At 35.9% G+C, this 15,596-nt stretch overlaps 1 protein-coding gene across 2 annotated transcripts; it reads left to right on the plus strand.

The window, feature by feature from the left end:
• Nucleotides 1–70: 70 nt before the first annotated feature.
• NSMCE1 (NSE1 component of SMC5/6 complex) lies at nucleotides 71–14,750 on the plus strand. Of its 2 annotated transcripts, none has more exons than XM_085309862.1 (9): nucleotides 71–232; nucleotides 312–416; nucleotides 1,136–1,279; nucleotides 9,216–9,337; nucleotides 10,466–10,543; nucleotides 11,877–12,023; nucleotides 12,954–13,070; nucleotides 13,348–13,560; nucleotides 13,966–14,054. In XM_085309862.1, exons 3-8 carry the CDS (start codon nucleotides 1,162–1,164, stop codon nucleotides 13,537–13,539), a joined length of 774 nt encoding a protein of 257 aa, XP_085165988.1. In that variant the 5' UTR covers nucleotides 71–232; nucleotides 312–416; nucleotides 1,136–1,161; the 3' UTR covers nucleotides 13,540–13,560; nucleotides 13,966–14,054. The 2 variants fall into 2 exon arrangements, with proteins under 2 accessions (XP_085165988.1, XP_085165987.1); XM_085309861.1 differs by lacking the exon at nucleotides 13,348–13,560 and adding an exon at nucleotides 14,532–14,750 and having other exon boundaries at nucleotides 76–232; nucleotides 13,966–14,086.
• Nucleotides 14,751–15,596: the final 846 nt, after the last annotated feature.

Consider the following 15,596-nt stretch of genomic DNA (forward strand, 5'->3'; position numbering starts at 1 on the left):
GGCCAGCCTGGGGACAGGGAGGTGTTTTGAGGAGGGACAAGGCTGGGGGCAGGGAGACCTTGGGGAAGATGGGGAAAGGGACAGGGAGACCTTGGGGGGACAGGGCAGTTTTTGGCAGAGTCTTTTCACAGGAGGAAGTGCTGTTGTGAGCAACCTCCCTGGTGTGTTGCAGCCACAGAGGCCTCAGGCGCAGCAGAGCCTCTGGCTCTGAACAGAAACTACTGGTAGAGCTGTAAGTTTTGCTTTTGAAAGAAAATTACCTGTGAAGTAAATAAAACTTACGAGAAAGGTTTTTCATGTTTTTATTCTAGCTCCTTCCTGGTGTATTTTAACTAACGTCATGCCTGTGCTGCTACCTCGTGCATAACAGTAACCTACAGAGTTTGGGATACACTTGGATATTTATATCTAGAAAGGTGGGAGCAGTGAACAACAGCATGTCAGATACTGATCCTCCTTGAAGCACCCTCAGTGATGCTTTGTGGTGCTTGTTAGAAACAGTAACCTGCCTCCAGAGTGCAGTGAAAGCATAAAATTTAAAATCTCAGTATAAAGCTGCATTTCTCTATTTGGTCTATTATTTGGTCCTTTGATTTGGAGGACTCTGGAAGCTTCTTGCATCTTTTGGATTTATTTGGGATTATTTGACTGGAGTGGTCAAAGAATTTCTTGAAATGCTTATATTTAGTTTGGATGTTCTTCACAACATGTAGAGGAGCATTTTCTATTCAAAGTAAGTTCCAGTCTAATTAGACAAGTTATTTGAATATGAACTAAACAAAAGAAGTATTTAACACTGAACTGTGCAAGATGTTCTGTTGACTCTAATAAATGTTAACAGTATTGTTGGGGGATATGATGGCAAAATGTCTATATTATTATGAAACTGAAAGTGTTAGGTAAAATCAGTTGGATTTTCTCTCTTACATTTTTCTTACAGAACTCTGGAGTTAGTCAACATTCATATTTGGAGATCAAGCTAATGGATCTTTTTTTGCCCTGATTCAATTTTTTAGCTGGTTTTTTGGTTTGTTTTTACAAATTAGAAATTTAATTGAAATCTTACATATGTTTTGAATTTGTATTTTTAACTTGCATGAACATCTATATTAATTCCAGTTTACTCTCTTTTCAGCATTTGAAGCCTGGTGGAATATTGCAATGGCAGCTCAGATGACTGATAGTCATCGACGATTCTTGCAGATCCTGATGTCTCATGGGATAATGGAAGGATCGGAGGCTAGGAAATTACACAGGCATTGCTGTGAAATCCATAAAGGTTTGTCTCTCTTTCCAAGCAAAAGTGCTTAGAATAAGATGAGGGAACACTTTTTTTTTCTGATCTAGTTTAGAGGTAATTACATTTTTTGAATATATGCACCATCTAAAGAAATGTTAAAAATTTTAATGACATGCTTGTTCTCTCTCCTTTCTTTCCTAAAAGAAAAAATAAAACAATTCAAAGGAAATTAAAGCTTAAATTAAATTAAATCTCAGTTTCATACAGAGCAAACTCTACTAATTTTTTATTTTAGTAGAGACTTTTTTTTGGTTATCTATTCAAAATTTTATTCATTCTTGCCAAAGATAGTGTTTAAGTCTCCAAAATGTTTTCCTTTATACTTCTTTGAAAGGATTTCCCTTGGAATAAAATGTGAAGTATATGCTGTTACACAATGCATCCATCTGGAGTAAATCCGTTGTCTGACTGTTTACATGTTCGGTTAGGTTAGCCCTGATATATGCTATAACTAGCTAAACTTAATGGCACGTAGACTAAAAATTTGGTTATATACTTTTAAATTTGTTTGAAGTTCTCGATTGAATAAAAATACTACAGAAATGTGTAATCAACTCAATTATGATTTTTTCAGAGAGCTCTACGTGCGATCTCTAAATGTGTATCTTCACTAATTTTGAAAATGTGGTGGGCACAAACTGAAATAAACCTGAAATGAGTAATGCATTTAGCACTAATTAATTGGTAGGTTTTAGTTGTAAGCTATGTAGTTTGACAAAACAAAAAAATAATTCTAATTGCTGTTTTGCAGAAAACAATGCAAATAATAAAATTCCCATATTTTTTTCTTGTCCATATTTATGAACAAAAGGAAAAAGGAATGTATAAAAACAATTGCCATTTGAAAGGAAATGTCCAAATGCTGTTTAAAGTAGTAATTTTAACAAATTACTGTTGAAAGTTGATAACTACAGAAAATACACTGCTTGAATTACAGTGTAAGAAGCGATGTGCACTGAATGTACGTCTCAAGTTACTCTTTTGTACTCTAGTATTTAAGATTTTAAAAATATAATCCCTCAACAGTTATATTTGTGGGATTTTGTCAGTTCATGCTGTTTATATGAATCTCTTGAGAGCTGAACCAATAATTGCAGGGAAATTGAACTATTCAGTTTGTTACTGAAGTGGTTAGCAGTGATGATAACTTTAGCATCACCATTGCTAACTGTTCTTTTTTTGTTATAAAAGACTGTAGTCACTGATAAGGGCAATCACTGTGAACTCAGACTTGAGAATCTTTTCTGGAACAGCCCACTACCTATATATTTTCATTTTCCTTTTTTCTTTTTCTTAATAGCTCCCTTGCAGCTGCTGCCTGCTGCCTACCAAGTACTTTGTATTTTGTATAGAGACAGCCAGTGTGCAATGGAAAAGATTGTGAAACTACTCAGATACAGTGTGGGAGTTTTAAGTGTCACAATTTTATTAAATACTTTACCTAGGAAGGCTGTGTGTCATGTTGGGGGACAAAGGGACGTTGAACTTGACTCACTGAATGGAACTTTTTTTTTTTTCGTAACAAATGTAAAGATGTAAAAAAACAGTGAGCTGACAGACCATCCTTATTAGGGCAGAGTCACCACGATCTTGTCAGCTGTGATACTATTAGGAAACTCACCTCTGTCTGTACTATTTCTAGAAGTTCTGTTTTTGATGTAGTGTCTTCAAATACATCTTAATAATGCTCAGTGCATTCTGAATAATAATTTTCTAGTTAGATCAAAGCTAACGTACCCAAAAGAGCATAATTGAATTAATTCCTTTCCCTTACGGATCGTAAGTGTTGTATAACAAGGCTGTCACCTATCCATGATGATGATTTCCTTAAACATAAAATAAAAAAGCTTTGTTTAATGTAGGCAAGTCATACAGTAACCAGTCTATGTAGCCTCTGAGCAATCTGACTATTTTCCCTCTTGATATTTGGCATGTTCCCGTGTTCTGTTTTATTTCAAAATCACAAGGCTTTTGGCCAGGACACACTTTTCTATTGTTTGTACAGCACATGTATGCTTATTGTTAGCATTCAGGTACCTATACTAAAATCTGCACAGATCTCTGAAGAAAAAGCTCCAAACATCTATCAAAATGCTGCATAGGACCACTAGAAAATGTGCAATTCAGTTAGGATACAAATTCAAGAAAGATATTATTTTTACTGGAATCTGTTAAATGTATTTTTTGGGTTTTTTTTTTTTTTTGTTTTTTTGTTTGCAGTATGTTATGGCTTCTTCAGTTATGAAACACATTATGGTAAAATCTTAGGTGCAAAGCTAAAGACATTTCACAGTATTCCAGTGTTACATATAGCTGAAGTACCATGATGTTCTCAGCATCCTTTTTTGGGGTGGCTTTGTGTGCTGTCTTTGTGTGTGATTGATGAGCACTTTTTTCCTGTGTTTGCACAGTTGGGGAGCTGTTAGTATCTGTGCTGGATGTTGGATCCCTTCACAGGACGTAGAGTCTCTGTGGGAAGGGAATACCTGAAAAATGAATATAATCCTGTCTCTAGCCTGAAAGCAGAAAATATAGTAGAAATAGGAGAGTTTGCGGTTATTTTTCTGACTGTCTTCCAAACCAGCTGTAGTTCTTTAATTACTGGAGCTATGTGTTTACGTCTCTAAATAGTACAACTGGAAAAATTGTGCATCCCCCTTGGAAGACACATTCTTTGTAATAGCACTTCCTTTCCTCAGCATATGGAGTAAATACTAAGATTCATGTGCTTTCCTCTTTATCCTTTGACAGATTCCCCACCTGATCTATCTTTTCTTTGATTCAGCACATCTTCATTTGACAAGTATTTAAACAAATTGAAACACAAGAACTTCCACCTGAGCATAAGAAGACATTTCTTCACTGTAACGGTGGTTGTTCAACCACTTCAGTGTTCACTGAAAGGAATCGCCCAGAAAAGTTGCAAACTCTCCATCCTTGGAGATATTTGGAACATGTCTGGACATGGGTCCTGGGCAATGTGCTGTAACTGCCCCTGCTTGACCAAAGGTTTTAGATCCAGGTGATCTCCAGAGGTCCCTTCCAACCCAGCTATTCTGTGATTCTTTGAAACGTAACAATATTATGCATTTTGATCATCAGCATTTTATTTTCCAAAGATGTGAGCTTTCACAAGTATTTTCTTTGCTACAGTCTTTAAGGCCAGAAGGGTAACAGAAAAAAACAAACATATTTTCTTTCTGCATATTTTTGATGAATCTACAGATAATACGGAGGGGCAAATTCAGATTGCATTTCAAATCAACGGCAAGACTTATTGAACACCAGTATTATAAAATTCATTATAAAATGTAATTGTATTGAGTTACATCAGTCATTGTTCTATCGAAATTTAATGTATTGCACTTGTGAAGGGATGTTTAAACAAATGGATTAGATAAAACTGCTTTTTTTCCCTTCTTATTTGGATTTAGAGAAGGAATGTATTTATTTAGCCATTCGTTAATGGGGATTATACACTACTGGCTTTTGTCTAACTAGATTCTGCATTTTATTTAACTGGCTAGATAGGTGAACTCTGAAGAAAATATCTGTGAGTGGCAATTTTAGTCTACAGTCACACTCATTTTTTTAGGCATAATACATTTCATGGTTGATTGTTTTAAGACCCACTAAATAAACTATCTATGAGAAAGAAGGGATTCATACACCAGACAGGCATTTTTGTTTTTACATGTGGTGAACTTTTTTTTAGCATTTATTATTCTAGGAAAAAGCCCCAGTAGCTGCTTCGATGTGTGACATAGTATGCTAATTATGCTAATATCTTGTCTGCAAAGTTGAGCTAGAGCTTTGGGGATTTTTTTTATTATCTTTTAGCTTTTTTTATTATCTATGGTGGGGTTTGCAGATAATCATCTGCTTGAAGACCATGTTCTATGTTATCGGGGAAGGGTTAGCACTGAAAAACAACAGAGAAGTACTGTACTGTTGTTTCGATACTTTGCTTTACAGTGCATCAAGCACCTCAAAACCTGAAAAAGAAAATGTGGCTCTTGGGTACTCAGTGTAGGAATTTCAGTGTACACAATGAGAACTAGGAAAAAAAACACAGAAAAGGGACTGAGATCACACAATTCCTCATCAGTAGCTTTTCTACAGCATGGTGAATACCTCAGTTATTTCTCCTATATGTTGTGGGAGAAGTGAATGCTGAGGAAGTATTTTGGTGAAGACAAGGTGAGGTCTAGTGGAGAGCTGTACTGTTTTTCTATCTCATCTGCATCATATTACCCATTATTAGTTTTGGAAGCCATGCTCCGGCCAGGCTTACTAGTATACTGGTGGCTTATCATAATGACACTCCACCAGGACTCCTCTGTTTTCACTGTGGATTTGCATCACTTATTCATAGAATTTAAGGCCAGAAGGAAGGAATACAGCAATCTATTTTTGTCTACTACGTAAACCAGGCCATATTTTTTACAAAATATTTTTTTGCTGCACTTCAGATGACGTGTAGCTGGATTGAAACCTGAAATGTAGAGGAGCTTATCAAATCTTTGAGAAGTTGTGGTAATGAAGACTTACTTAATATATCTTCAGTCCAAACTCAGTACTCTCTGTGTTAAAAAACTGACAGAAGATTGAATATGTGAGTCTTTGTCTGTACTGAACCATCATGTAGCATTCAGCTCTCTGAGGCAAGGATTGCTGTTTTTTACATCTTCATGTAATATCTTTGCTATCAGGAGGGAGTATTCCTGGTTGTTCCCTGTGTTGTATAACAAAAAAAAAAAAAAAAAAAAAAAAAAAAAAAAAAAAAAAAAAAAAAAAAAAAAAAATTTTGCAAAACATGTTGTTATGAAGTGCAACTAAGACTGTTTTGATTTTAAAGGACTTCAGACAAGCTCTTAGATTCTCTGATGAATACTGGTCCTCTCTCAGTATTTCCCTAGTTATAAAAAAAGTTAGCAGGCAGCATTTTCAAATCTTGATAGGGAACTTTTTATATAAATCTTCCTACTTAGGGTAGTCAGAGAAATTTAAGAAAATTTTTCTCAAAAAACTCACTTCTCTGAATGTTTTAGTCTTGTGAAATCAAAATTGAGCAGCGGTGACTTAAAATTCAAAATAATTTGTCATATTGTTCTTTGTGGTTATTTTTAGTTTTTATGTAATGCTAAAATTTCTAAACTGATGAGTTGCATGTCAGAAATTGTATAGTTGTTACCTTTTAATTATGATTTGACTCTGAAAATTAACCATAAATATCAAAACTAGTTCTCAGTAGCTTATATTACATCTGTAATCAGTGTCAAAGTAGAAGGAAAATGAGCTATTTTCGTAATGCAGCTTTGTAGACTAGAACTGCACTTAATCTTCTGCTTAATCTGTGTTTAGGTTTTATATGAGTAAAGGTCCTGTCTTTTTTCTTTTAAAGCATTTACTCAACTTATTTGTAGTCTTTTGCCTTAAATGTGGGAGCCCTGATTTTAAAACAGTCCATGTATTTTTTTTGAAATTTATCATGAAACTGTGGCTTCTCCGACTGACATTAATAACAAGACTCCTGATGTTTGCTTCTCTTTAAACAATATAGTTTAAAACATTGCCAGTTTAAAAAATAATTAACCAAGATGCAAAGTGAGAGTTATAAACAACTACCTGCTATTTATAGTTTGCATACAGACATTTTCTGGTTTCTCTGAGCACCTCTACATTGTATGACAGCCAGAGAACTGTTAAACTTTTCTTTAGAAAATACCTGAGTTTAAGAGTTGTTTAAATTAAAAAAATAAAATACTGTATGATCTGCTATCTATCTGCCCTTGAACTGAAATAATTTCTCTTAAAGAAAATGCTCCTAAGCAGTGTCCTATACTAGTATATAATGAACTCTTTTTCTAATGGTGCCACATGCTATCTTTATTGAGTGTTCTGGGCTGAGGATTGCTTATTGACAGAGAGGATAAAGAATAGCTGGTTCCATGATATACTTGGTTTTCAATACTATGCACAATTTTGTTCTCTTCATAATTGGATCTGCAAACTTGAATAGCAATTTGCTTTAATTTTATTTGACTGAAAGCAGATTACAATAAGTACATTTGTGATATGATATTAGCTGAGATTTTACTTTTTGCCCTAGAGGAACAATTAATTTTTTTGTGTTAGAGAAATATCATTTACCGCAACTTTTAGTAAGGTTTAAATTTTAATTTTTTAAGGTAGTACATTTTGCTGGAAAGCTATCAGAAATAAAGACTCTTGAGAAAGGTTAATATTCTGGAAGTAGAGCAATCCTGGCTTTAATATGCATCTAATCCATTCATGTCATAAGAAGGCCTTCTTAACAACAGTTGTTTGAAGTAGTATTGCCACTCTGGGCTTTCAGTTATTTTACTAAAAGACGGATAGATTCCTGTATATGTAGAGCCAGAGTAAGAAGACTGTGGATAGTTAGTGGATGAATGACCACATTTTAGTAACATCACATTAGTTTCTTCTATTTCTCATCAAATCTGTTGCAGTATATTGCTAGTTTTTAGTAGTAATATATTTGAATAAATAGTTTCTATCCTATTAGTTAGATTGGAGGTTATTGGTGGTACAGCTTCATGAACAAAAGTGTTTTATAGAGAATCACAGAACGGTTGAGGTTGGAAGGGACTCTGGAGATCATCTGGTCCAACACCCTGCTCAAGCAGGGTCACCTAGGGCACATTGCACAGGACTATGTCCAGATGCCTTTTGAGTATCTCCAAGGATGGAAACTCCACAAGCTCTCTAATCAGTCTGTTCCAGTGATCAGTCATCCTCACAGTAAAACAGTTTTTCCTCATGTTCAGATAGAACTGCCTGTGTTTCAGTTTGTACTCGTTGCCTCTTGTCCTACTACTGGGCACCACAGAGGAGAGTCTGGCCCCATCCTCTGTATAACCTCCCTTCAGATACTTAAATGCATTGGTAAGATCCCCCCGAGAGATGCTTCAGTCACTTAATCATTTCAGTAGCTGTTCACTGGACTCCTTCCAGTAGCTCTGTATCTCTCTTGCACTGGGGAGCCCAGAACTGGACACAGTGCTGCAGCTGTGAAAGGAAGGTAATGTGGAAGGAAAGTTATGTATCTTTGCTAATGGTCAATGGCATTCATCATTTCTCCTGAATATGGAGTAGTAAAGTATACAGACCCTTGGATGCTATAGTTTTCAAGCACAGTTTTGGGATGATCCATCCTCTAATTTAATTTTTATGGAGAATTTATGAATGAATCTACTAGAGCAGCCTTTCATCTAAAATTAAAATGTTACGGCTTTTGCACAAAAGAATATTCTTTTATTCTCTTTCATGTTACCCTCTTTTAGATCTGTCATTAACACTCACTGGCCTTGATGCCTGCAGTCTCTTCCCTGCTGACAGGTGCCAGGCAGGTGAAAATATAATTTCAGATAATTATACTTACTTTAATTTTTTCTTGCTATTTGTTGGTTTTGTCCACTTACGGAATCTTGTTATAAACAGAAACCATGAGCTTTCTGGGCAAGATTAGAACACAAGGAAAGAAACAAGGAATCTTTTGTATAAAAACAAAAGAGATTAAATATGTATTTTGTGTTGTGTGTAAGAATTGTTTCTGGTGGTGTTTTATTTTCAGCTAAACTTAGTTCAAGGCCATCACTGCAATTAATGGATTACTGTGGTGGGTTCTAAACAGTGAGGCAAAAAAATCTGGACTCTTTATATATACTCTGACTTTCAAGGAGGTGAACTTTTTTGAAGGTTAGTAGTCAGCAGCACAAAAAGTTATATACCTGCTGCATATAATGGACCTGTTCAAATTCTGCCTGAATAACTTTGAGTGCTTTACCCAGGCCAGGAAAAAAAACAGCAGATAAAACATAAAAAGGTCTGCATAAGCTTTTTTTTGTTTTTATTTTTTGTTTTTCCCCAGTCTACTACGCACATGATAAATTGGATGATTTCATCAATACTATTAATGTCCATCTGCAGCCTTTGTTTATGCAGATCCGGAAAGGAATGTCTGAAGATGATGGAAGAGTACGTTATGCCCTAGTAAGTATGTGATGTGCTGCCATCTTATGGTTTTGGCTTCTCATGATGAGTGTATTGATCGCCCCATGGAGCAGTAATGAGTGGTCATTTGTGTCACTGATGTAAAATTAACCTTTGTGAATGATGTGCCAATAAAAGGTACATATGCCTTCTCATTGTAAATTGGCCAAAAACCCTATCTGTATTTGTGCATAATAAACACAAGGTTGCTTTAAGTGCCAGCTACATGTAGAACAGGGAAGTGGGAGAACAAACTGTCAGCACCATAGATGTGTGGGAATGGAATATGGCAATAAGCACAATAGTAGTGTCTGTTTTATGTAGCATAAACATTGCTTAAGATTTAGAGCTGAAGCAAGAGTTTTTTTCACATATTTTTCTTTCTCAAGAGGAATATTCAGCTAGAAAACATGGACAGCTTTCCAACATTAGTTTTCTTTTTTTGCTTAATCAACAAGCAACCTAACATAAAAGGTTTGCTAAGGAATAGCTTATATAAGATTTCCCTAGATGCTCTGAAATGTGAATGTCAAAGAGGGAAGGTTATACAGTGACATAAAAATACCATACTGGAAGTCTTCTAATGTTAACTGCTGCTTTTAACCTTTTTGGGTAATCTTGCCAATACTGAAGAGCAGTAGCATGAGCAATACAAATATGAAATACCAATAATTGTTCTTCACAGTAAACTATAAATATGCATTATAAAATATTTACCACTGTTGTCTAGTATAGTGTCCTGGTGGACTATATTAGATCTACTGTATGACTTTGCATCTTGTCTCAAAATGGCATTTTTTTCTATTAGCTTAATACAAACTTAAGATACGGTCTTAAAATCTTCTCCACATGTCTACTTCCGTTTGTCCCAGGTTATTGGTGGGGGTTGCTCTAGAGAGAACTTGGACTGGGCAAAGTCTGCTGAGGAGAATATATGGCTGGAATGAGCAGGGTCTAGAAAGAGAATATTTGGGTACTACCTTTAAGGAATAGCCTCCTTCATGCTACTTAAAGAAATAACATTCCTGTTAATTTTAAGATGCTAAATTCTTTTCACTGGATTATCTTTTATAATTTATCATGTAGAAATAAGGCATTTTGATCTCAATATGAATATTATTTTTATAGGTAAATCTGGCAGAAACTGAAATAACTAAAATGGCATCTGACTATACAGAAAATGAATTAGAATTGTTCAGAAAAACAGTAAGTATGTCATTTATTAGTTAGCAAATTGCATTATTTGTGACGATATCCTCTTAAAATGAACAGAAATTTGAAATGTTTTTCAGGAACTAGTTGCCATTTCACATAAGTTACAATTGTTAATTTTATCCCAAATCATGTAGGGAAAAAATAGAAGTATAGAGAAGCAATGATTCCCTATTGAAAATGAGTTGTTGTTAAACTGAAATCAGTAATGGGAGTGAATGACTCAGCGTATCTGCTTGTAGTTAAGCAAACACCCTTCAGCAACCTTATTTTAGAATTCTCACCTGGAATTGCTGAATCTTGGTAAGAAACAGACACCTTCTCACTGGCTTCTCTCACTGGTTTCAGCACTCTATTAATATACAGTAGATTTAATGCTAATAATGTAGAAGTTGGATTTGCTGATTTAAATGGAAACATTCGGCATATTATTGTTGCTGCAGCCAATTCATTGTGTTTAATTAACTAGTCAGAATAGTGCTTATCAAACAAGAAAACATAATACTTGTGCAGTTTTTAAAGTTCCAAATAGATCTATTAGGTCCAGATACCAAGACATGCAGAGTCCAATTACATACTAAGAATCAGTATTTTGAGTTGTGATTGTAGCTATGTATCTTTCATGTTCTGTAGGTTGTTCTCATAATGCTTTGAACTTTGAGGACATAATTTGTTCAGCCATTAGGCTTTCTTGGTTTTGCACTATAGTCATTAAAATTCTTTTTTTCCGCTATAAACTGGAAAGAGTAGTGTATTGACTGTTCTGTTGACAGCTGCTGAAGTCTCATCTAAATTGATAGTATCCGGAGTTTTTTTTCTTGTTGTTGTAGCACCTGTACAGTCATGTCAGCACTGTACAGACAATGTTGTCATGGCACATATTACTACATATTAGTACTACTATATAAACTGCATGCTGCTCTGTGATAATGAGCAGCAGGAATGTACCCATTGAGGGAATCTTGGAAAACTGGTAACAGTGTTACAACCTAAATGTGTTAGATAGGTTCAGCAGTACCAATGAATCCAGAGGAGACAAATTTACTCTAGTTAATAAAGATCTTTCCTCAAAAGAAACAGATACATCAGTCCTGAATATGCTCAAGGGTCCTTGCAGGCAGCTTCATTTAGGCAACACTGTACATGTTCTTGGCAAAGATTAAAATGGGCAAGAAAACTAGGATTGCTTTAGCTTTTGATCTGTGTTTTATATCATTCTGGTTCAAGCCATGTAGTATATACCAGAATATACATCTATGCTGGAAAAATGGTACATTACTATGAGGTGTGCCTACCTAATTGTATGCTTCTGTATTTCTTCCTATAGATGGACCTAATCATTTTATCAGAAAACGGCTTTGCCTCTTCCACAGAGATTTTAAACTTTGCTGACCAACTGAAGACAAAGAAAATGAAGAAAAAGGAAGCAGAACAAGTGTTGAAACTTTTTGTGGAGGATAAGTGGCTCTCTGAGGTAACAAATGTATCTTACCAAGCGTTTGTATTTTGATAGGTCCAGATATTATTTTTTCATGGATGTGATAGCTGAAATTGGAGCTATTTTTTAATGAACAACAGCAAAAATGGTTTTGTGGGGCCTGTCCTTATTGTCACCCCAGTGAATGATTTTTGAATCATTCACATTTACATTTACAAGCAAAAAGTCCTTGGGTAAGTCTACACAGAACATGGCTTCAGTTTCTTGTATGTGTGCTAGTGCGGCTATCTGTGTACAGACATCCCTCATACTTAACAGCAGAACCTACTTAAAGCTTGGATCAAGCTCTTCAAGGTGATCAGTGCTGTCAGTAACATTTAGGATTTCCTGGAAAAAAAGCAGCGAGGTCAAACGTTGAAAACTCTTGTACCAGCAGCGTACCCACCATTGTGCACATTTGGAATTCTCCTTTACTTCATGAGCCAAAAACTAAATAGACATTGCAGCTTTTTGCTAGTAGTGAGACCTCAATTCCTTCTCTGCTGGATGCATCACAAATCTCCAACATGCTGCCATGTTTCCTTATGTTGCAGTGCTTTAGCAAATTTTTTCCAGGCTGCATCAAGCAGCAAATGCCCTGATTTCACTGAAGGCCAGAAGTTTCTCAGATGTGCAGACGAAGGCTCCCCAAACTGTCTCTGTGAAGGAGGGCATGCTTGCTCATCTGTACCTTCCAAAGACTACATCTTTATGATGTGAGATCGTTCTGATCGTCTAAGCAAATGAGGTTCTGCCACTTAAAATGTGGTTTTTGGCTTTGCCTTTTCATTGGTGTTGGCATGTTTGTTTCACACTTGTCAAAAGAAAAGTGGATGTGAAATGTTTGCTACAGGGTGGTAAGCAACGTTGAAAGAGGCAAAAGGAACTAAAATAAATTGCTTATCTTGCCATTTGTTGTTTCCTTAGAAAAATGGGGAATATACGCTGCATACTCGCTGCATAATGGAGATGGAACAATACATTCTCAGCAACTACCAAGGTGTAGCAAGGAAGTGTAACATCTGCCACAGCCTTGCCATCCAGGTAACACAATTTTTGGATTACCTTAGCAGGCATCTGCTGATGGACTATTATGGTCATAGCTGAAGTGTGTAATACTTTCCTTTGAGTGTTAGTCAGGTACTAACATCTCTAGTCTCATAATCTGATAAAGGTGCTCACGTGTGTATATGCATATATATATATAAAATCCTCTTTTTGTCRGTGTATTTTCTGTCTTTGGGAAAAAGCATACTGTATAAACTTGGCAAAAGTGAACTAATCTAATGAGGGACATTATCACACTGCCTTGTTTTCTAAGCCCAACAGACTAGAAGTGAACCATTACCCTTACTCAGGCTCAACAGTAAGGGCTAGCTATCTTGATCTTTGGACCTTGCAAACAGTAATCTTTCATGTGATACACATCCATCTTTGGTCCTGGGATTTCAGTTCAGGAATTGCTTGCATCTTGGATTTTAGAATGAACATGTGTGTGGATGTAGCTCACTAAAGGATTGTGCGTTGATACCTGGTAAGTTGAGAGTTTAGTCTTGTCTGGTAGGTGGTTACAATCTGAACTCTCTGTTTCTCAAAACTATCAAACTCTTTTGCTTCTTGACTCTACATCTGTTCTTCCCAACTAAGATGCTTCTGAAATGTTTTCCATCTCAATCGCTCTCCTTTGTTGCAGACAAATACCTCTGTGTTGTTGAGCTTTCAAGTTAAATTTTGTCCATCTAAGGAAACGGTATTTCATAGTTCCTAGGAAAATGCCTCATCTTAACTTTACAGGCATTGGCTTCTGAGTGTCTTCCAACTGTAATATGTGAAATATTCTTTGGGATAAAGCACGGCATAGTTGTAATCCTTTTTGACAACTTTATGTTGAACTGAAGCACAGATCAGAAAGGTTTTATACTAACGTTTCTGATTTTAGAGCCAAGTATGTGAAACCTGTGGAATTGGAATGCATTTACCTTGTGTCGGAAAGTACTTTAAAGCTCAGACTGAACCACACTGTCCTCACTGTAATGATTTCTGGCCTCATGAGATCCCAGGTAAAAACCAACCTATTTAAAAAAACTAAATGTAGTAATGCTAACGAATGGACTGTAATATTAAATGTCATTGCTTATGTTATTTGTAATTTTGGCTGAGTATATGTTATTTCTGACTTTAGTCAACAGTAAGTCATCTCTGAGCAACACTGAGCATTGGAACTGCCAGTAGTATGTCTTGTGGTCCCTAGTAGATCCCATGAATACTGTTTCTTATAGTATTAACCTCCCCCCAAACTAACACAATCCAAAACCTAAAAGCAAAAAACCTTTTGGAAATGCTGACTTCCTACAAAGAGCACCAACTCTTCAGAATTCATTTAGACAGTGAAATTAGATTTTATGAACAGAAGCCCAAGAATATATAAAGCATTTTGAGAAACTGGAGGTCATGCCATATCTTCCTTTCTAGCATTCGTTAACTTTGCTTTTGTTTTCTTGACAGAGGTGAGTCAGATAGATTCCCAGTTGTCATCAAAAAGAGAAAGAGGAAGAGAGCTTCGTTCTCAGCACTAGATGGTGTTAAGACTTTCTTTCAGTGAAAAGTTTTTTCCATTCTCTTGCAGAATAGCCAGACTGCAATTGTATTCATTAATAACTGTAATTTTAAGTGTTTTTTTCCAAAGTTTTTAAGAAGCTTGCAATAAAATTGTCAGTGACCTGACTGTTCTCCTAAACAGTTATGTCTGCACAGCTTTGCTGGAGGCTTTCTTGTATACAGAATCACAGAATGGCTGAGGTTGGAAGGGATCTCTGGAGATCGTCTAGTCCAACCTCTCTGCTCAAGCAGGGTCACCTTCAACACAATGCCCAGCATATCTCCCTTGTTTTCTGAAAGGATGCTTTTTCCTTTTAAGAGTGGCTTGATAAAAAGACTGCACTGCCAAATGCCAGAGAGTTGAATAGCAATATATCTTCCCTTGGTAGAAACGAAAATGAAACTCAAGACTTTCTCAGGGAAAGGCAGAATGTCAGCAGTTCAGCTAATCATTAACCAAAGTACGATCAAGTTTCAATTTACATAACTTAACTATGGGTTAACGACAATTAAGTGTAGTTCTAGTCCTTAATACTACTAACTTTTTTGACATCAGAGACTGGTATCATGCTTCACGTTAGCACTTTAATATATTGAATTTGTGGGCAGCATTCTCCCTCACTGTTTAACTCCAATTTTTACTGTTACTAAATTCAAACAGAAGGAAACACTAGCTTGGTTATATGCATCTTTTGTTCCAAATATTGTTTGAGCCACAGTGTCTTGGCAGTGTGCATATATCGAGCTGTTTAGAATGTGCATGTGCATAGAGTATGATCAGTTGGCAGATGCTCTTTACAAGGAGCTTATACCGGAAACATTCACAAAAATAAATAGCTGTACCAACTTACTTCCTTTTAGTTGTCCAGATTCTTTCACCATGCTGAAATAGGAAATTATTTTATATCCAGCTCTGAACTCTGGACAGAGAAGAACCTTCTCATGTTTAAAAAAGAATTATCTTCTGTAGAG

Source organism: Rhea americana, unplaced genomic scaffold (genome assembly GCF_003343005.1).
Source record: "Rhea americana isolate MKP2758 unplaced genomic scaffold, rheAme1 scaffold_305, whole genome shotgun sequence".
NCBI classification, from domain to species: Eukaryota; Metazoa; Chordata; class Aves; order Rheiformes; family Rheidae; genus Rhea; species Rhea americana.